Source organism: Bufo bufo, chromosome 9, assembly GCF_905171765.1.
Source record: "Bufo bufo chromosome 9, aBufBuf1.1, whole genome shotgun sequence".
Lineage (NCBI taxonomy): Eukaryota > Metazoa > Chordata > Amphibia > Anura > Bufonidae > Bufo > Bufo bufo.
In genome coordinates this window covers 74,942,270-74,965,254 of record NC_053397.1, presented here as the reverse complement: position 1 = coordinate 74,965,254, position 22,985 = coordinate 74,942,270, and the positions used below count along the sequence as shown (strand labels likewise).

General features: G+C 43.6%; 1 protein-coding gene across 2 annotated transcripts in view; it reads right to left on the bottom strand.

The window, feature by feature from the left end:
• VAV3 (vav guanine nucleotide exchange factor 3) overlaps positions 1 to 22,985 on the bottom strand; it is a 259,355-nt gene that overhangs the window by 147,343 nt on the left and 89,027 nt on the right. For both annotated transcript variants that reach the window (XM_040408568.1, XM_040408569.1), the window contains exons 3-10: positions 15,131 to 15,189; positions 12,310 to 12,375; positions 10,588 to 10,699; positions 8,933 to 9,025; positions 7,138 to 7,206; positions 4,215 to 4,318; positions 3,285 to 3,384; positions 2,767 to 2,862 (exon numbers count right to left, since the gene is read on the bottom strand). In XM_040408568.1, coding sequence (XP_040264502.1) covers positions 2,767 to 2,862; positions 3,285 to 3,384; positions 4,215 to 4,318; positions 7,138 to 7,206; positions 8,933 to 9,025; positions 10,588 to 10,699; positions 12,310 to 12,375; positions 15,131 to 15,189 — 699 coding nt within the window. The remainder of the gene's footprint in view (positions 1 to 2,766; positions 2,863 to 3,284; positions 3,385 to 4,214; positions 4,319 to 7,137; positions 7,207 to 8,932; positions 9,026 to 10,587; positions 10,700 to 12,309; positions 12,376 to 15,130; positions 15,190 to 22,985) is intronic.

Here is a 22,985-nt window from a genome sequence, read left to right as displayed (position 1 = left end):
TGTAGACTGACTACAGCATTTACACTAGATTGTAGACTGACTACAGCATGTACACTAGATTGTAGACTGACTACAGCATGTACACTAGATTGTAGACTGACTACAGCATGTACACTAGATTGTAGACTGACTACAGTATGTACACTAGATTGTAGACTGACTACAGCATGTACACTAGATTGTAGGCTGACTACAGCATGTACACTAGATTGTAGACTGACTACAGCATGTACACTAGATTGTAGGCTGACTACAGCATGTATACTAGATTGTAGACAGGCTGCAGCATGTACACTAGATTGTAGACTGACTACAGCATGTACACTAGATTGTAGACTGACTACAGCATTTACACTAGATTGTAGACTGACTACAGCATGTACACTAGATTGTAGACTGACTACAGCATGTACACTAGATTGTAGACTGACTACAGCATGTACACTAGATTGTAGACTGACTACAGCATGTGCACTAGATTGTAGACTGACTACAGCATGTACACTAGATTGTAGACTGACTACAGCATGTACACTAGATTGTAGACTGACTACAGCATGTACACTAGATTGTAGACTGACTACAGCATGTACACTAGATTGTAGACTGACTACAGCATGTGTCTTTGCGGCGTCTTTGCAAATTGTGCAATTGTGAATAACTTCAGCAACAAAAACACATATAAGCATTCATCTAGGAGATTCTCTATTATTTACTGAATAAATGTTCTATTTCAATATAACATAAGCTTCTTACAGCACTGAATAAATATCACGTGTATCCGTGACATATTAGGTCACTATGTCTAGATTTCCCCTTTAGCCCCTTGGATACTGGAGGTTTTTTCGTTTTTGTGTTTTTATTTTTATTCCTTGTTTTCCTGGAGTCTTTGTTATTTTTCCAATCACATAGCCATATGAGGGCTTGTTTTTTGTATGACAAGTTGCATTTTCTAATGCTACCATTTAATATGGCATGCAATATAGTGGGAAGAGGGGGAAAAATTCCAAATGGGGTGGAATTGGAAAAAAAAATGCAATCCCGACACAGTTGTATGGGTTTTATCCCTATGGCGTTCTATATGCGGGAAAATTTACCTGTTTTGGGTAAGAGAAGCAATGAAATGGTGAATCGGCCATTTTGATATTTTTTTCCATTACACCATTTGCCGTATGGGATAAATATTTTTATATTTTAATAGTACGGGCATTTTCGGACGTGGCGATGCCCATGATGTTTATATTTTTGTTGTTTATGTATTTATTCTAGGGAAAGGAGGGGGGTGATTTAAATTTTTATATTTTTTTGTATATCTTTTAACATTATTTTTAACTTTTTTGTAGCCCGTCTAGGAGGTTACAATATCCACTAATTTGGATCTGTCAAATGACAGTTACAGTGCTCCAGATGACCACTGCAAAGGGTTAACATTTCTTATTTTCGGTGCTTTATTGTTTTATTTAGTTTATTGTGCCCTACTCACAAGGAGGAGGGCTGGACCTGGCCCCTCTGAGGAAGGAGCTGGGCACTGCAGTTCAAGCAGCCAGAGAGTGAGAAGCTACAGGTTGCCTGTGCAGTGTGAGGCCTGCTCCAAAGAGCCTCCATTCTTGCTTGCTTTGGAAAAGTTGCAATCCTCTGAGAGAGAAAGAGAACAGAATATACAGATTGTTGAGCGCCAATATAAAAGTCTGGTGCAAAGGGCATACAATAAGTGCAATCGCTCACTTATGGCTACAGACCTTGCTGCAAGTGGAAAGGGTATATTGATTCGGCACCTACCACGCTTTTACAAAAGATTAGCTACCCGAACTGCAGTACATATTGTGAATTGTGCACCCCTTTGGTCGACTTGCAAAGTTGTTTGGCGTGAAAGAGGTCCTTTACCACTCCTGACATGCCTATTGTAATAGCTACCTGCATCCCCCATGTAATAACAATTTTGGAGCATCTATTCTTATGTCTCTATGTTGTACCATTCCTTTATTATTTGCACTACAAGTTATGAATGAATTGCTGTCATTCTGCAGTAAGGGTACAGAGGGGAGGTAACAAGTTGGGGGGTTGTACCTGCACAGACTGAAAATGGCAGCACTGATTGGAAAGAATGTGTCTATACAGGGACAACCCCCCAGCTGGTTACCTCCCCTCTGTACCCTTACTACAGACTGCTAGCAATTCATTCATAACTTCTAGTTGAAATAATAAAGGAATGGCACAACATAGAGCCATAAGAAAAGATGCTCCAGAATTGTTGTTACATGGGGAATTCATGTAGCCATTAAACCAGGCATGTCAGGAGTGGTGACAGGTCCTCTTTAATAGAGGGACTCAAAGTCAGCTATCTTGCCTTGGAAAGATTGTGTATGTGCTGTGGAGAGACTGAACTCAATGCTACCAGTGTCTTTCTTTATGAACTGCCTAACTACTTTAGTAAAGAAGACTGGATTTTTTACCTCAACGCTGGTCTGGTTATTGCCTTGCACCACCATTGCACCACTGCCATTATCCAGCCCTGCACCTGCCCTTCTGCCTACTACCAGGCGGGAGTCCCTAAAGGACTAGCGTGTGACCCAAGGGAATAGTGCACCCTGCATTCACTGCTGCACAGGGAGCGCCAGAGTTTGGGCAGCCACCGTAAACCAATACTAGTTTTATCTGTGCCAAAACTACCACCCCTATCTTCTCACAGCTCTCCCTGTTGGCTGCCACTGTTGCTCATTATCCTATATGTATGATCAGCTTTAGAATCATTTAGCCAGTGCTTACCTGGAGCAGCAAGTGATACTTCAGAACCCTCTGCATGGGAACAACAAGCAGGTCTCGCAGGGTGAATTTCCCATTATTAGCCCGTTTTGAACATTCCTGTTTTAAAAGAACAAATGATTTTCCCATTAAAATATCCTTCTTGGTGGATTGGGCTAATAGTTTCCAACAGCAGGCAACTGGATCATGGCATGCTGTTTATATCATAATCTGAAATGAACGCTTGTTCTTCTGCCGTTGCAGAAGTGGAATAAATATAAGACCTTCCGCTCTTCTGCACACTTCTACACTGCTCGTTGTCTGCACTTCTACAGGATGCCATGTAACTACACCATTCACCACATGAGTAAGGTCTTCCAGAAATTCATCCTCTTGATACTGCATCTGCTACTAGGCAATGGCCCAAAACATTTTGGGTGTTGTCCAGCACAGAGAATGCGGGATAAAATATTCATGGACTTCCTAATAAATGCTAGCAATTGCACGGTCATCTGGTAATATAACAATTACTGTCCACTTACCTCTAGCTTTAATCTGACATCTTCTCTGGTTTTGGAGATGCTATCCAGGATAGATATGGCCGACTCCACATGACTACAGTATTCTCCATAAATGAGAAGTCTGATTTAAAAGGAAAATATCAACAACTGTGCAAAAGGCTCATTTGATGACATAAAGCATATATAAAACATAGGTACTACAGTAATAATATATGATGATATCTATGGCTCTGCACTTCCATTAGAGGCACACATTGGTAGGGTCTCCTGCCATGGACCTCTGAAGGAACGCTGCCACTATATAGTCATTCAGTCACTAAGCTGGTCTACTATGCCACTCTACACAGAAATAAAGATGCCAAGGGCACCCTTTGGTACATGCCTGATGAATGGGGGCCTATGGATACATTTGGCATATGTGCCGGAAGCTTTAAAGGGCTTTTCCAAAATGTAACAACTGATGACCTATTCCTGGGATAAGTTATTAATAACAGATTGGTGGGGGTTCAACATCCTGCATACCCGCTGGGTGTCCCACCCTTGCCAGCTATTCGGGATTAGATCTGGAACTACACATTCCATCCACTGCGTAGTGGACAGACCTGGCTACGGCACGATTCACTTCAATGGGAGCAGCGCTGCAGTTACTGGTTCTATCCACTACACAATGGACACAACTGTGTTGTACTGGCGCCTATTTCCAGAGCTATTCTCTTGAAAAGACAATTGGTAGGGGTGCAGGGTGTCGGACACCCGCTCATCTGAAATTGATGAACTATCCTAAGGATAGGTCATCAGTTGCTAAATCCTGGAGAATCCCTTTAAGTGAATGTGGCTTTAGCTGTAGTTCCCTGCCCTGTGGGTGGCTTGTCGTCGTCACCCATTCACTATAAAATATCATGTCAGTTACTGTATATCTGAAATTACCAAAGGAAAAGGAAAATATCATACCTCTCTTTGTATTTCAGGAAGATCTGGTATAGGTTTTGACTGTTTTTATGTGTGACTGAGTCGCTGACCTCCAGCACTAGGCTCTTGTGCACTTTCACTAGCTCCTGTGCACAAAACCAAAGTATAATGGTGAATAAAGCAGCTTTCACACAGGCGTAATATGGATACTTGACCTCTCGTGGTCCTACCAATAAACCCTTATATCACCATAAGATACATGTTCTAGACCCTTTCTGGGTACAGTAACTTTCCTTAATAAAGTTTTCTTTGCCTAAGAGAGTATCCATGGAGGCCACAGACCTAATCAACTAAGACCTCTTCAAAGTGTGCACAGATGTTCAAAAGGTTGCACAGATCAATTCCACCTACAGCTCAGCATATACAGCAGAATTTAAATTCATATATCATACAGCATCCTTCAGGGGTTTTCCAGGATCTATTCCCCTTTTTACTGAAGCCCTTTAGTGTGTTGCACCTAAGGAAAGAACTATACTCAACTGCCCCCTGGTTCCCCTGGTCACTGATTTTCCGGTCTTCAGCCTGTTTACTTTCGGTGTGGATGAGGTCACGTGTGCTGCCGCAGTCAATGACTAGACTCAGTGATGACATGCACATGACCCATCAGTGGCTTGCTGCTTGGGGACACGTCACCTCTGAGCACACATGATCCTGTCCATACACCAGCTGAAAGTAAATAGATCAGGGACTAGAAGATCTCCAAACACAGCCATGGCACCGAACTGATTGGCAGGGATCAGATGAGTATGATTCTTTCCTTAGGTACCAAATGCTGGGGGTTAAAACTTGGAAATCCCCTTTAGAGGTATTCCTAGAATCTAGAACTTGCACAGGATAGGTGATGTGTCTGGTCACTGGGGATATGACCACTGGGACCCCCACCATTCATGAGAATGTATTGGTGGTTTAGTGCATGTATAATGCCGCTCAATTCAAAGTCTCTGAGACTGACAAAGATAGCCAAGCACTGTAACTTGGCTATCTTTGTAAGTCCCAAAGAGATTAATGGAGTGGCAGCATGGATGCACCATCTGCACCTCCTGCTAATGCCAACCTGTCTTCTTAGTTTGTATATATAGATTCCTGGAGGTGTATAAACTCCAATTTAAATGTGCCTGTTTTCCATCTACAGGCCACATTTAGGTGCACCTGTGAGGCCTGGGACATATCAGCCAGTCTTGAGTGGGACTCGCAGACTCCTCCCTCCTCCCATTGGAAGCATGGCTACATGCTGGAGGTAACTGGTGAGCTGTTTGTGAGTCGGCCTTATGCTCCTGTAATTTGCCCACTGGCTCCTGGTATTGCCCATACGGCTCAGGTAGGAGAGTGTAGGGTCCCAGGCTACTTGAGAAACCTTGGCGTGGTGCCTGGGCTTAGACATGTTCTACACCGTAGGACATGTTGACTAATCTCTCAATTTTAAAATCAGTTTGAGGGTCTAGTGAGACTGCAGAGTGCACCTGTCTTTGTTATTGATGCACCATCACACCATTCAAATGTAGTATATGGGACCACAGAGATGGGACCCCCACTGATCAGACACTTATCATCTATCCGGTGGATTGGTCATAAGTCATGTTTTATGACAGTTGAGCCATATGCAGAAATCGTTAGTACACACTGATTGTAACATTTTTAACAAAGTGTGCAAGATTTTCAGATGTTTTCTTCAAATTCAACAAATTTTGAATTCACAGCATTCGTGGGAAAAATACCGGACATAGAACACATTAAAAATGAAAGTTGCTTATGCCTGTCCTATAATGTCCTGCATCATTTACTGTATGCATTAAAGATTTTAGTTATAACAATACAAGATACACTGATGTAGATGGACAATGTTAATGATAAATGAGTATGTAAGTATACAAAAAGAACTTTAGAGGGGTTCTCTGGGACTGAACAATTGATGGCATATCCTTAGAATAGGCCATCAATAGCAGACTGGCGGCGGTCTAACTCACCGCAACCCAGCTGATTACCTGAAACATGTGGCTGGGGCTGTTTACTGCCGCGCTGGTACCATTCATGTAGTTGGTGGGGATATGACCTCTGGGAGGTCCACCGAGCATGAAAATGTGGGTGAGTTCTCCGAGTGAATGGAGGGACACATACTGCACTGCCCCTCCACCACTGATTTCATAAAAGACCGGTAAAGATAGATGAACGGAGCCACAGAGCTGTAGTTAGCTTTTCTTTTGGCAGTCCTATAGAACTGAATGGGGTGGCAGCACGCCTGGAGACCCTGATATCCCCATTCTTGTGATTGCTGTGGTTTCCAGTGTACCACCCAAATAAGATACTTATCACCTATCCCCTGTGGACAACCCCTTTAAGAAGGTACTTAGATACCTGTCACCGGGGCGGACTGGGAACTAAAAGTGGCCCTGGAGAAAAAAAAAATTTAAGTGGCCCCATGTTGTAGGTGGGTCCAAGGTGACAGAAGGCAAGGCAACATAATTAGGCAGGGCCAGAAACACCATAGTGCAGAGCAACATACTGCCCCAGCTGAACCAAATACCACAGTGCAGCACAAAATACTGCCACCTGCACCACAGTATTGAACAGTATTGCTGTCCTGAGGACATTGATACAATTGAATTAAGGAGGACACCTGCAGCCGCCAGACAGGTACGTAGGAGAGAATCAGATCATTGTACCCAGCGGCCATAAGGAGGGCTAGGGTGGCCTACCTAGGCATCAGTCCACTGGGCAATTTCCCTGTAGGGTCTATGGCCAATCCGCCCCTGCCTGTCACCACAGAATTGTATTGGATTGCATCAATTACTGTACAAAATTATGCTATAAAACATTTAGTATTAGTCTCTAGCATATATTTTCTGTATAAAAAAAATAACTGGTGTACAGGGATGACAATAAAGCATTTTTATATTTTTTTACTTACAGGAATATTAATAAATATTTTTTGCAAGTCTGCTGTAGGCAGAAATTTCTTCAGAGGATCCATAAAAAACTGTAAAAGAAGAATCAAATATAAAATATGTGAACTTTTGTCACCAGTTTCTAGTGCTTTACTTCACTGAAAATTACACAACGGAATCAAGTTTGTTTAAAAATACCTAACCAATTGTGTATACAGCTCCAATGTAGACCTATGTGTCTCCATGGTTACAGACTACAAACAAATCCTGTGTACTCTGATCCTGACCTCATGTGTTACTCTCTTCCTTCTCTTATAACTCACCTCCAGAAAGTATAAGAAGGGACAGATGGAAATAATGTAAGACTGCCAGGCCAAACGCTGTGCCTCTGACCTGAACTCACAGCATCATCATTTTGGCAGTACAATACAGTAGACGTTCCGGTCAGACATACACCATCATAAAACATTACTGAACAAGCTCCAGAACATCTTGGTTCACAATCCTTTGAGGGCAGAGACAGGAAAACCATGCTTACATGTGCGGCACTACTAGGAGACAACAGTTCTCCCACAGCTGACAGCCACAAGTAAATAGGGGTGCACCGAAATGAAAATTCTGGTCCGAAACCGAAACCGAAAATTCAGGATGCCCTTGACCGAAAACCGAAACCGAAACTGCCTTTTTGCCCAAATACTTTTAAAATACTTTTTTTTTAATGATTGGCGCTGTTATGGAGAGGGGGATCTGTGGGTGGCTCTGTTATGGAGAGGGGGATCTGTGGGTGGCGCTGTTATGGAGAGGGGGATCTGTGGGTGGCGCTGTTATGGAGAGGGGGATCTGTGGGTGGCGCTGTTATGGAGAGGGGGATCTGTGGGTGGCGCTGTTATGGAGAGGGGGATCTGTGGGTGGCGCTGTTATGGAGAGGGGGATCTGTGGGTGGCGCTGTTATGGAGAGGGGGATCTGTGGGTGGCGCTGTTATGGAGGGGGGGGATATGTGCACTGTTATGGGCATAACAGTGCACAGATCCCTTTCCCCATAACAGTGCACAGATCCCTTTCCACATAACAGTGCACAGATCCCCCCTCCCCATAGCAGTGCCATAGACCGATCCCCCTACCCATAACAGCCCCGGCCCTGCTGCTCACAGCATCACTCACTGCATCTTTATTTTACCTTACAATCGTCACGCTCCAGTAAGAACTCTGCAGGCAGAGCGGAGGGCGGCGTAACGTCACTTACTCACGTGACGCACCTGCTCCGCCCACTTTATGAATGAAGGAGGCGGAGCAGGCGCGTCACGTGAGTAAGTGACGTTACGCCGCCCTCCGCTCTGCCTGCAGAGTTCTTACTGGAGCGTCAAGGTGAAATAAAGATGCAGTAAACCGCCGGCCCGGCGCCCGCCCGCAGATGGTGGGTGACAAATCCCACACCCCATATTTTCGGCCGATATGTAACAATATCGGCCGAAATGGATTAGGTACATTTTCGGCCGATATTTTCGGCTGCCGAAATTTCGGTGCACCCCTAATTATTATTACTATATGGAAAAGGGGGCACATACATAATACTGACAATTACACTAAGCATGAACAAGATGAGTTACAAACTGGTACAGAAGGAGAGAGGGCCCTGCCCGCGAGGGCTTACAATCTACGATGGACGCCAGGCTTCGGTTGTTGTCTGAAGACCAGAAGGGTGCAGCATACTACCATATTCTAGTCTGTCCAATTTTCAGGAACATTCATACAAAAATTATAGCGAGTACAAGAGAGATCAGAAATCTGTCATATCCATCATGGATCCTGTCGCATACCTTTTCTATCGATTCCAAGGTCTCTGAATATTTCTCTTCTGTCTGCTTAATTTCTAGGAGGCAACAGCTCCGAATGTCACTCTCTGCAGTCCTCTGCGAAGAAATAATATCTCAATTACCAAATGCAAAACTCAAGCAACATTGATCTTAAATTGGCTGCATATAGGATAAATCACTGGTCAAAGAAGGGAAAGGTCAGTGACTGTCACCGCTGCATCAAGTGATTGACCGCATGGGTTACATCTCAAGACGACAAGATCTCACTAGACAAAGACCACTGGAGGACCAGGGAAATAATGGCCCATGAGCAGTGCTGGCCTGGGAATGTGAAGACAACTCATCAGGTGACTTTATGCAATACACAACCTACTTAAAAAAAGATATATATATATTGTGATAAAGTGAGGGGGTTGATTTGGCAAGGGAGATATGTTCCATACCGGGTACTAAGAGGTTAACCTGGCTACTGCTCCACCCACAGGATCAGGCACATAAAAGCTCCCCTAGGAGCCGCTCAGGTGCATGGAGATGGTGCTACTGACTCAGAGGACTGTGAACCAGGAGAAACCATATAACTCTAGTGTGGTGAGAACAAAGACCTCACAAGGTGTGAACTGTGCTTTATTACCAAAAGGAAAAAAGACTTTTATTTTGGACTTTATGCTGCAGTAAAGCATATTTCTGTTAACTGTTTGTTTCAAGCTAAAGAAAGCTACACTTATGTTTGATGGACTTTATGTTGGCTGGAAATATAGAGTGTCGGCCTTTTGAATACTCCCAATACTACACCAGCCTATTAGTATATGGAGGGTTGGCCTTCTGAATACTCCCACTACTACACCAGCCTATTAGTACATGGAGGGTTGGCCTTCTGAATACTCCCACTACTACACCAGCCTATTAGTATATGGAGGGTTGGCCTTTAGAAACTGGAACCTGGTTATGGTTTAAACCCTGCATTATGCCAGGGGCCGGGCGTGGACGTTTATGAGAAAAAGAGATTTATTTTTTGGTGTTCTGTGAATCTTTGTGTCATGGTTCACCTCCTCAGCACCTGCATTACACATCCTACACAATGAAGACGTCTTCACTGGGTCTTAGTCTGTTTTAAAGGTCATCTGTCAGCAGGTTTGTACCTATGACACTGGCTGACCTGTTACATGTGCGCTTGGCAGCTGAAGGCATCTGTGTTGGTCCCATGTTCATATGTGCCCGCATTGCTGAGAAAAATTATGTTTTTATATATGCAAATGAGCCTCCAGGAGCAACGGGGGCGTTACCATTACACCTCTCCTCAACTGCTGCGTCCTCGCCACTTTGATTGATAGGGCCAGACAGTGTAAACGTCATCAAACCTGCCTGGCCTTTTCAATCAAAGTGCAGAGGATGTGGCAGTTACAGGGAGAACTGAGCCTCTAGGTGTAATGGTAACGCCCCCGTTGCTCCTAGAGGCTCATTTGCATACATTAAAACATCATTTTTACAAAGGTACAAATCTGCTAACAGGTGCCCTTTATCTAATATACAGCATGTGTTTTAAAGCAGCATTCAGAGAAGCACTCAGTGGGTGCTATAATACCAGCTGATATATTTCCTATAGAGCAACTGATAGTCCTGGCGACAGACTCCTACTACATTACTCCTACTGTTCATACACTGGGCAGTGCAGCCTCGGCCTTCATGAGATCTTCATACACTTCATCGGCTTCATCCTCCCTGTACACGCAGTCATAATACAACTCATTATCTTCTTCCATCCCGGACTCACTGTAGGAGAAAATATAATTACGCTGAGCACTCATTGATTATTATTGACCACCTCTGTGAAGATGAAATACCGTCTGCGAACATGCGAACCAAGATATCAACAATCTCAATGCAGTAGAAAGACAACGCAGACCAAGACAGACACGAGGACAGGGACTAAAAAGAATATACTTTCTGGGCCCTGTGTATTTTTCTTAGTAAGTACTAATGTGCAGTAAACACTATACTATTTGGACTGTTGTAGACTTTTGTTTCAGTTTCTGATCTTTTTCTCTGGATTCAGTTTATATACTGTAAACACTATTTTAGAGTATGTCAGACCCCCATTTATCTTATAATGATGACTAATCATCAATAGGACAGGTCATCAATATATGTACCCTGGACAACCTGTTTAACTGTAGCAACCAGTGTCAGGCAACTGATGCCAAGGCTAATAAGATAATGGGTTGCATCAAAAGGGGCATAGATGCCTGTGATGAGAACATGGTCCTACCACTTTACACATCACTAGTCAGACCACACATGGAGTACTGTGTACAGTTCTGGGCTCCTGTGAACAAGGCAGACATAGCAGAGCTGGAGAGGGTCCAGAGGAGGGCAACTAAAGTAATAACTGGAATGGGGGGACTACAGTACCCTGAAAGATTATCAGCATTAGGGTTATTCACTTTAGAAAAAAGACGACTGAGGGGAGATCTAATAACTTTATTATATTGAATAATAAGTATTGATATCCAGGACTGACCGAGATGAGGGGATATCCACAACGTCTTGAGGAAAGAAGGTTTATTCATCATCTTAGAAGAGGATTCTTTACGGTAAGAGCAGTGAGACTATGGAAATCTCTGCCTAAGGAGGTGGTGATGGTGAATTCACTAAAAGAGTTCAAGAGGGGCCTGGATGTATTTCTGGAGCGTAATAATATTACAGGCTATTCAGTAGTTACTAGAAGGGTCGTTTATCCACTGAACTATTCTAATTACCTGATTAATTTCACAAAATTCTTCTCTGTACTGACATCATCTGTTAGGGGAGAGTCGGGTGCCCCCCATACACGTTAGAACGTCAGCCAATTCACCTGACAATACACTACTGTGTATGGGGCCTTAAAGGGATATTCTCATGAGGGACATTGATGGCATATCCCTAGGATATGCCATCAATGTCAGATAGGAGCAAGTCCCAGATGTGGGACCCACACCTATTTCCACCTGCCACCTGCATTCACTGATAAGGGACTTCCGAAAATAGCGAACCACGCTCACTCGGGTATTTTTGGAACTCCGATAGCGATAAATGGAAGGTGGCCATGCATGTGTGGTGTGCTCTCCTTCACTTCAGGAGCCCCATTTTCTAGATAGGAGAGCGTTCCACCTATCTGACATTGATGGTGTATCCTAGGTATAGGCCATCAATGTCCTGGATGGTCCAACCCCTTTAAAAGTATACAGTATAGGACTTTTGGAAGTCATAAATTGGAAAAAGAAAGATAGTCACTGTTGATGGATGGTCGGAAGAATGGTTGTTTGATGGACAGACACTATAGATGGATGGTTGGAATAGTGATTATTTGATGGATGGATAGTTAGAGGGGTGTTAATACATACTCAATTAAGTCAGGCAATGATTTGTAGATGTCTTCATCTTGCACACTTTCCTCTGTTGGAAACGGCCTGAGTAAAAGAACAGGAGACGTGTTAGAATTTTCAATAGCAAGCACACAGTCTCCACTTTAATAAATCATTTCCCCCTTCAATAAAAGTGAATCAGAATCTAAGTCATCCAATTGTACGGCATCCACTGCCGAACTTCAGAACGGCGAATCTTCCTAGTCATACAGTGGTACATGCTCTGCAGTAAAGCTGCGACATACCGGGCAGATACAGTTGTACTCATAAGTTTACATACCCTTGCAGAATTTTTATTTCTTAACCATTGTTCAGAGAATATGAGTGATAACACAAAAACTTTTCTGTTACTCATGGTTAGTGGTCGGCTAAAGCCATTTATTGTCAAACAACTGGGTTTACTCTTTTTACATCATAATCACAACACAAACTACGAAATGACCCTGATCAAAAGTTCTTAATACCGTGTATTGCCCCCTTTAACATCAATGACAGCTTGAAGTCTTTTGTGGTAGTTGTGGATGAGGCTCTTTATCTTCTCAGAGGGTGAAGCTGCCCATTCTTCCTGGCAAAAAGACTCCAGTTCCCCTAAATTCTTGGGCTGTTTTGCATGAACTGCACGTTTGAGGTCTCCCCAAAATGGCTCAATGATATTGAGGTCTGGAGACTGAGATGGCCACTCCAGAACCTTCACTTTATTTTGCTGTAGCCAATGACAGGTCGACTTGGCCTTGTGTTTTGGATCATTCTCATGTTGGAATGTCCAAGTATGTTCCATGTGCAGCTTCCGGGATGACGAGAGCAAATTTTCCTCCAGTATTTGTTAATACATTACTGCATTCATATTGCCATCAATTCTGACCACATTTCCTGTGCCTTTGTAGCTCACACGTTCCCAAAAGATCATTGATCCACCTCCACGTTTCACAGCAGGAATGGTGGACCTTTCATCATACGCCTTGTTGACTCATCTCCAATTGTAGCATTTATGGTTGTGTCCAAACAGTTCAATTTTAGTCTCATCACTCCAAATGACTTTGTGCCAGAAGGTTTGAGGCTTGTCTCTGTGCTGTTTGGCATATTGTAAGCGGGATACTTTGTGGTATTTGCGTAGTAATGGCTTTCTTTTGGCAACTCGACCATGCAGTCCATCTTTCTTCAAGTGCCTCCTTATTGTGCATCTTGAGACAGCCACCCCACATTCTTTCAGAGAGTCCTGTATTTCACCTGAAGTTATATGTGGGGTTTTCCTTGCATCCCGAACAATTTTTCTGGCAGTTGTGGCTGAAAGTTTAGTTGGTCTACCTGACCATGGTTTGGTTTCAACAGAACGCCTACTTTTCCACTTCTTAATTAGAGTTTGAACACTGTTGATTGGCATTCTCAAGTCCTTTGATATTTTCTTATATCCCTTTCCTGTTTTATTTCAACTACCTTTTTCTGCAGATCTTTTGACAATTCTTTTGCTTTCCCCATGACTTAGAACCCAAACAACATCAGTGCAGGACTGGATGAAAGATGCAAGGGTCTGTCAGGAGTCAAGAAAGTCATTGACCTCATACACACCCACTAATTGCAATCAAACAGCTCACAGGTGAAGATGGTTACCTTTTAATAGCCATTGCAACCCTTTTGTGTCAAGTTGTGTGCATGTTATCAGGCCAAATCACCAGGGCATGTAAACTTATGAGCAAAACTTCATGCTGTCTATGGCTCTAGGCAAGCTGGCTCACAACCCTATCGGGACACTAACGGCCGGCACGTTAATCGTCATCCATTTTTTCCAAATACAGATATTGCTGAGGAACGCCAAGATGGAATTTCTAATTTTTTCATATTCCTACATTTTAAGGTACATTTTTATGAGAATGCACTGTCGTTTTCCGAAGGACTCATATCCTTGATACTATTAAAATACAATCCAACAGAAAATAATAGAAGTATGATATAAATATAGGTAATACAATCAAGTAAGAAATAAGCTTATTCCTAAACAGGTATGAATATCCCCTTTCTCGCTGTCAGTGTAAATTTCATTGATACCAGGATACCGCTCTACCGCCCAGAAGAGAGGCAAGTGAATAATTTATCGTTGTGATCATTGGTTAAATTAATATACACTTGACTTCCTAATGGATTTCTCTGGATGGATTGTCAGGATGTTTCTCCTGCGTCTCATCTTTGTAATAACAAGAATTTTCTTGTAGAATTAATATTCAAAGATTTTCTTGTAGTGCTGCATAATGGATGCAAACATTAAACCTTAATAAAATATTCATAACCATTGCCCATGTTATAATATTAAGCACAGTTGTACTCAGGGTTATTGAACCCAATAATGTAAGGTGTGATACCGCCACAACTATTTATCAATGAAGTGGATGAGAAGAAATGGTAAAAGACTGAGGACATGCTGGACATGATTTTACATATGTGAGAGGATGCACTAAGCTTCAGGCTGCAATCTTCATTCCTTCATTCATATTCGGGCCCCCCGATATTCAGTTTACAACCTGCTCCTACTTTCAGACTACTCGCATACGGCCATGTCCTTCCTTGTAATTGGGGGGTCTCATTAACATCGGGGGTCTGATTGGGAGTGTGAGCTGAGGTCTAATGAAAAATATTTGTTTTCTTATTTTCCTCCTCTAAAACCTTGGTGCGTCTTATAGGGCAAAAAATACATTATGTTATATACAGTATATATATTTCTATAATTACAAGCCATGCACTTGTTAGAAAGCAAGGGAAGAACAGCATTTCAAACTTTGATTCAGAGTAAAGATGGAAGCCACCTGACCTTATTCCACACGACAGTGCGATGGGCGTATGAGACAGTTTGGATAACGTTTCTATAACCTGAAATAGAAGCACAGTTTACAATAATGAGGCTTTTACTATGAGGAACAACTTTTTCAAAATGTATTTCTTTAGCATTAACTAGGACTAAGAGGAGCTGGCAAATAAAATAAAACACATTATCAGGTGGTCACAGAGAAGAATACACAGAGAGAAGGGAGTTTGCAGATTGTTCTGTGGATGGCAATGTGTAAGGCCTCATGCACATGGCCGTTGTTTTGGTCCGCCAAAACTGCGGCTCTGATGCGGACCCATTCACTTCAATGGGGCCGCAAAAGATGCGGACAGCACTCTGTGTGCTGTCTGCATCCGTTGCTCCCTCACGCGGCCCCGCAAAAAAAATATAACCTGTCCTATTCTTGTCCGCGCTTGGCAGACAAGAATAGGCAGTTATATTAAAGGCTGACCGTGCCGTTCCGCAAATTGCGGAACGCACACAGACGCCATCAGGGTTTTGCGGATCCGCGATTTGCGGTCGTGTGCCTAAATGTTACAGATCTGCCACATATTTTCACCTTTGCAATGAAAAAGGTGAAATCCTCTTTAGAAATCTGCAACAAATTGTGAACTGGATTGTGGAAACTTTTTGAAGTGTGCACTGTGGACGAGATCATTTAAAATGTCATCCACTTTGCTGAGACTGTATCAACCCTGCTGCGGAAAATCAGCCCTTATAATACCAGAGTTCCTGGGCTATGGCTTCTTTAACGCTTGGGTTTAACTTTTCCGGTAAGAGATCCGGCAGAGGCGCGTGCACGTGCCGTCTCTCTTCCTGCTCACTGCTGCTTTGCCATAGACATAGCAGCAGCTAACAGGAAATGAGAAGTCAGATGGCACGTGTACACTGCCCGTGCCTTCCCTTCATACAGCTGACTGACACTCGGCACCCCCGCCAATCTGATATTAGCGACCTAACATTAATATTAAAAGCCCAGAGAACCCCTTTAAGGCCTCCTTCACACAAATGTGTGCTCCCCGTGGCAGTACTGCGGCCCGCAAATGGCGGGCCGCAATGCATGAACACCGACCGCGGGGCATCCGCAGCGGATCGCGGACCCATTCACTTTAATGGGTCTGCGATCTGCCCGTTCCGCAAAAAGATAGGACATGTTCTATCTTTTTGCGGAACGGAAGTACGGAACAATAACCTACTCCCTATTCCCTTCATCATCTGTCTTGGGCGAGAGTCAGGAGGCAGTCCTGCAGAAAACTGTCCACCCAACATCCATCTAATGCACAGGTTGTAAGGCTTAGATTCCAAAGTGTATGGCCAGCCTTACAACCTGTGCGTCTGATAACTATTTGTATTCCTTGTCTAATATATTTTGGTCAATTCACACAAGCTCCAAACACAGACATGCAGCGTGCAGGATACATATAATATAACACCGGCAATAGCCACATCAAGGTCAGGGCTCTCACAACCTGCCAATGTCTCTGCTACAGACAAATCCAAAAATCTAAGGAAACAGCTTGGTCTAAAATGAACAGTGCATTTTACAGCCAAAAGTGCAGAACTCTTTCTGCAGATTTGTTGCATATGATGTGGACGTGCGAGAGGTTAGGGAGATACTGGGAGTTGGTACGTCAGACAATACAGGACGTTTACAAGGTACGAATACCCTCTGACCCTAAAGTGTGTGTGTTAGGATATGTCTCTGAACTGGCCACAGGTCAGGTACATAAAATAGCTATAGGTAGAATGTTATATGTTGCTAGAAAGTTAATCGCTCTGCATTGGATACAGACAGCGCCGCCAATCCTAGGCGAATTCCTAAGTGCGGTTGACACGATGCTAAGTTATGAACGGATGGTATATCAGAAGCGTGGATGCCCAGCGAAATTTGGAAAATTATGGGATTTATGGCTGTCGTTTCGACGTCTAAATGGAAATGTTTAAAAATGTGCCTTTGTACTTTGCAGGTTAGGGAGGGAGGGGGGGGGGTCGGTTGGGTACTTAATTACTACACATAGGCTGATATCCTTTTTGTTTTTAGCCTTATGGACAGTATATTTCTATGTCATCCTTGTTTACAATGTGTTAAAATGTGTATTTACACTGTAAAATGTTTAATAAAAAAGATCTGATTCAAAAAAGAAAAGTGCAGAACTCCCAGACATTGGGGTTAGCCTGCCAGGGGAAATCTGCACCTCACGCTGAGCCTTCCCGTTTGTGAGGAACAAAATCTATTACTGTGAAATTCTCCTGAGGTACGACATTTTCACAGTCTTCAGATGAAGCCCATGTCTGCGGACACGTTAGGCCAGTTATCTGCACTTTAAATTCCCATTGTAAGGCCTCTGTGCGCCCCGTGGCCGTGCTGCGGGCCGCAATGCACGATCACCCAACGTGGGGCAGCCACAGCGTGTCGCGGACCCATTCACTTTAATGGGTCCGCAATCCGGCCGTTCCGCAAAAAGGTAGGACATGTTCTATCTTTTTGCAAAACGGAAGTACGGGACGAAACCCCACGGAAGCACTCAGTAGTGCTTCCGCAGGGTTCTGTTACGTGCTTCCGTTCCACACCATTCCGCGGAATGCACATGGAACGGTGCCCGTGTATTGCAGGTCTGCAAACGCGGTCCGCAATACGGCTACGGAGCGCACACGTTCGTGTGAAAGAGGCCTAAATCACTAGTTCTTTGCACCTAGTTTTGCATGCTGCAATTTGCAGAATCTCTGAAATTTACATTAGATGTAGTGCATGATTATTATCATTGTAGAATGAAAATATATGCATTATTTTTTTGTTTTTCAAATCTAACATTTTTTAAATCTCTGTGCATATCATCAAGGGGTTAACCGAGAAGACAGAGAAGACAGCAGCGTTTCTGGATCGTGCTGACATATGGCTTCTTCTTTGCATGATACAGCCTCTTTCACACGACCGTATGGCATATACAGTATACAGTAATTACATAGAAAAAATTGGGCTGGGCATAACATTTTCAAAAGATAGTTCCGCAAAAATGGAACGGATACGGAAGACATTTCCATATGTGTTCAGTTTTTTTTGCGGACCCATTGACTTGAATGGAGCCACGGAACGTGATTTGCGGGCAATAATAGGACATGTTCTATCTTTCAACGGAACGGAAAATACGGAAACGGAATGCATACGGAGTACATTCCGTTTTTTTTGCGGAACCATTGAAATTAATGGTTCCGTATACGGACCGTATACGGAACGCAAAAAACGGCCCGTAAACGGAAAAAAAAAAACGGTCATGTGAAAGAGGCCTTAACTTGCATTTGTTGATAGCACAGTTGGCAAATAAGACTTAAAGGGCTTCAGCTCTGAACCCGGACATGTCCCTGTTTTCACCCAGGCAGGTCCTTTGATGTGAGCATCATGCATATGAGCATGCTCCGATGCTCTCCTTTGCACGGTGCTGAATCGCACAGGCCAAAGGCTTTTTCTGGAGATCTGGTGACGTCCTAGGCTCTCTATGGGTAAGCTAGGTGGAGGCTAACACCTAGCAGTGAGCTTGGTGACGTCACCGGCACAAATGGGCGGTCTTTAGTGCTGCCCTAACCTTTAAAATGGAAGCCTCCGCCTAGCAGTGTAAGCTTGTAAATAGGGATGAGGGAATCGACTTCGGATGGAACATCCGAAGTCGATTCGCATAAAACGTAATTCTAATACTGTATAGAGCAGGAGCTCCGTACAGTATTAAAATGTATTGGCTCCGATGAGCCGAAGTTACGGTACGGAACATGGGGAAAGGAGAGCATCGGAGCATGAAATGCTCGATGCTCACATTGGAGCGCCTACCTGGGTGAAAAGGGGGATATGTCCGGGTTCAGCTCTGATTTAGCACCAGTTTAAGAGCCATTTTCGCCTTGCTTGTCTAAGGGCTCATGCACACAAACATATTTTTGGTCCGCATCTGATCCAATTTTTTTGTGGGTCAGATGGGGACCAATTCACTCGAATAGGGCCGCAAAATCACAGGTATGCTGTCCGGATTCGCATTTCCATTCTGTGGCCCCACAAAAAATAGGACACGTCCTATTCTTGCCCGTTTTACGGACAAGGAAAGGACAGTTCCATAGAAGGCAGGACATTCCATTCCACAAAATGCGCAATGCACACTGCCAGTATCCTTGTTTTGCGGACCGCAAAACAGTCACGGCCATGTAGATTAGCCCTTATTTTGGGACAAATTTTTGAGTTGTCTTTGCTTTTCGCCTTAGTTCCAATATAGTTATGTTGGTGCGCCTTTTATTGCGCCTGAATTAGATACATAAACAGTCTTATTTCTATTCCACACGTGATCAGGCTTATTTTTTCTCATCTGTTTTGATGGGGAACATGTGCAATTTTTTTGCATTGAAAGAGACAGAGTTGCAATTTGTTTCCGGTTATTTGTGCAATTTTTCATGTGCAAAACAAAGAGACAAGTCTTAGTGAATATGAACCTGTCTTACAAGAAAACAACCACTAGAGGTCAGACTTATGGCTCATGCACATGACCGTATTTTCTTTCCGTGTCCGTTCCGTTTGTTTTGCAACCCATATGCGGTACCATTCACTTCAATGGGTCCGCAAAAAAACGGAAATGACTCGGTGTGCATTCCGTTTCCGTATGTCCGCAAGTCCGTTCTACAAAAAAATAGGACATGTCCTATCCTTGTCCGTTTTGCAGACAAGGATAGGCATTGTTACATTGGATGAGCAAAAAAAAAAAAAAAACTGATGCAACACGGACGTCACACGGATGTCATTCGTTTTTTTTGTTTTTTTTGCGGATCCGTGCTTTGTCGACCGCAAAATACCTACTGTCGTGTTAATGAGCACTCAAACCAAATACGATTAAGCTGATTTATTAAGGGATCAAAAATGTGAGGCATTTCAAATATGCCAGTCCTTTATTACTCCTAAAAAAAAGGCGAGTTTAATAAATGTGCCCCAATGATTTCCAGTACAGAACCATGTCTGTTTTTAATTAATGCCGCCTCAGGGCCTGTAGATTACGTCAATCCAATATTGACCGTCGGCCTTGTCCACTGCGCACATGGATTCTCTATATTCTCTGAATCTTTTGAAGATATTATGTACTGTAGATGGTGGCATATTCAAAGACACTACACATTTTTCTGAAATGTTTCCACAATTTTTAGACCCAATTTTTCGCTGATTGGTGAACCTCTGCCCATCTTTGCTTCTGAGAGACGCTGCCTCTCTAACATGTTCCTTTTATACCCAGTCATGTGACTTATTAGCAAATTGCTCTTCCAGCTGTTTTCTATTAGAATCACTTACTTTTCCAGCCTTTTATTGCCCCTTTTCCAATTTTTAGAGATGTGCTACTGCCATCAAGTTATTAGGCTACTTTCACATCTGTGTAGTTGCTGAAAGGTTTTGAGATCCAGCAGGGGATCTCAAAACCACAGCAAAACGCATCTGTTTGAATAATAAAACCGGCTGCATCCGTTCAGAACGGGTCCGGTTGTATTATTTAGAAAATGAACATGACGGATCCGCCACTAAAACCATTGTAATTCAATGGGCGCCAGATCCGCTTTTTTATGTCCAAAAAAACCCCGGATCTGCCACCATTGACTTTCATGGTTTTTGTTTTTGTTCAGTTGCCCATGCCGCACACAATAACGCTGCTTGCAGTGGTCACGCGACCCATAGGGCACAACTACACTGCAACATGTGTCACGCGAGATTGATTTAGCACAATGTCGCGCAACAATTTTTATAATGATAGTCTATGGTGTCGCACTCCGACATTTTTTGTGACTGTCGCGTCACAGTCGCAGCATGTCGCACGTCACAGTGCGACACCATAGACTATCATTATAAAAATTGTCGTGTCAAAATTTCACGAGACACATGTCGTTGTGTAGCCCTAGCCTAAATGAGTTTATTTTTCCATGAAATGGTAAAATGTCTCCACTCTCGTCCAGGCCAACTGTCAAAACTTTTCAACACAGGAATATTGTTGCACAGCTAGACAAAAAGGGGACCAGCGACTATTTTTATGTCGAAAGCTACAGTAAAAAAAAAATCTAAAATGACCCCCAGCCTATCTAAATCTTACACCATCTAGAGGATTAGTAAATCTGCCTCAGCATGTGTAATCTACACTGAAATAACTGTGTAGACGAGATCTGATTTGGGATATCCAAGCGTATGACCATAAGTTGCGGTCGTGACACCTTCAATACCGCATGGCCATTAACAATACAGACCCACTGAACAGCCACTTGGTAATCAAACGCAGCACGGCCGCATCACAACCATGACTCGACTGCGCAGCACGGCCTCTTTCACGGGTCCATTTCCGTGATAACATCCGTGACAAGATGGTTAGTGGTTCACTCGTGAAGATGTTCGTGACTGATCTGTGAGCCTGTTTTTTGCCCTCTGTGTGTCATCCGGATACCACGGACACTGCTAGGCTGAAAATTAGTTTCCAGAGCATCTCCTACCAACGGTCCATGAAAATCATTGACGCCAAATGGGTTGGGTCAGCGGTTTTCATGAACCCATAAGACTTCAATGGGCTTACTTAGACCACATCACACACCAAAGTAGTGACTGTCTCCAGGGCACTATTCAATGGACGGGCACAGACTGTGGGGCAGCCACATGCGGATCACGGACCCATTCACTTGAATGGGGTCCGCGATCCGCATCCGATGGTCTGCACCACAAAAAAGTAGTTCATGCGCTACTTTTCTGCGGTGCGGAGGCATGGCCAAAAACACCACGGAAGCACTCTGTAGTGCTTCTGTGTGGTTCCGCTCTGTGCCTCCGTTCCGCATCTCTGTGATTTCAGACCAATTTAAGTGAATGGGTCCGCAATCCGTTATGCGGAATGCACACGGCCGGTGCTCATGTATTGCGGACCCACTGTATGCCTGACTAAGGCCTCTTGCACACGACCGTGTGGCTTTTTCAGTATTTTGCGGTCCGCAAAAAATATGGATGACGTCCGTGTGCACTCCGTTTTTTGCGGAACGGAACAGCTAAGCCCTGATAGAGCAGGGCTATGCTTGTCCGTTATGCGGACAATAGTAGGACAAGTTCTATCTTTGAACAGAATGGAAAAACTGAAAATCGGAAACAGAAGGCATACGGAGTACCTTCCGTTTTTTTTGCGGATCCATTGAAATGAATGGTTCCATATACGATCCATATACGGAACGCAAAAAAACGAAACGGAAAAAAATACGTTTGTGTGCAAGAGGCCTAATGCTTACTACAGGCTTGTCCCACTGCTGTGCCTGGATATCACAGTGTGGTAATGCTTATTTATTTTAATTGCTGTGTAATTCGTGAGGAAGGAAGAAGAAGCCACTGCTATGTACCCGCTGCGTCAACTTAACTCCCCTGAGAAAAAAAGATATTGGATTTTGATATTTTAACAGCTCGATCTTTCCTTCCCCCAACATCATCTATCACTGCGGGGGTTGGAGGGCCTCATCCAAAAAATAATCTGTGCCAAATTTTGTTTGCCTTAAAGAGGCATTTTAAGATTAGGTCACCTTTAAAGTAGGCCCCTAGCGGGTGGTACATACGGATACAATTACACTCACCTGCTCCCCACCACTCCGGTCCTGCACCCTGACTCTATTAGGGCAATCTTATAATCTTCGGCACGTGACCGAGCAGTGATATGCCGCTTGGGGACATGTCACCACTGGGCCAGTCATCGGCTGCATTGGCACACGTGACTCCCATTCGTACCCTGGTCTGAAGTTATCAAGCCGGGGACCGAAAGATTGTTGAATAGAGACAGGGTGCAAGATCAAATCGGCGGGGAGCAGATGAGTGAGG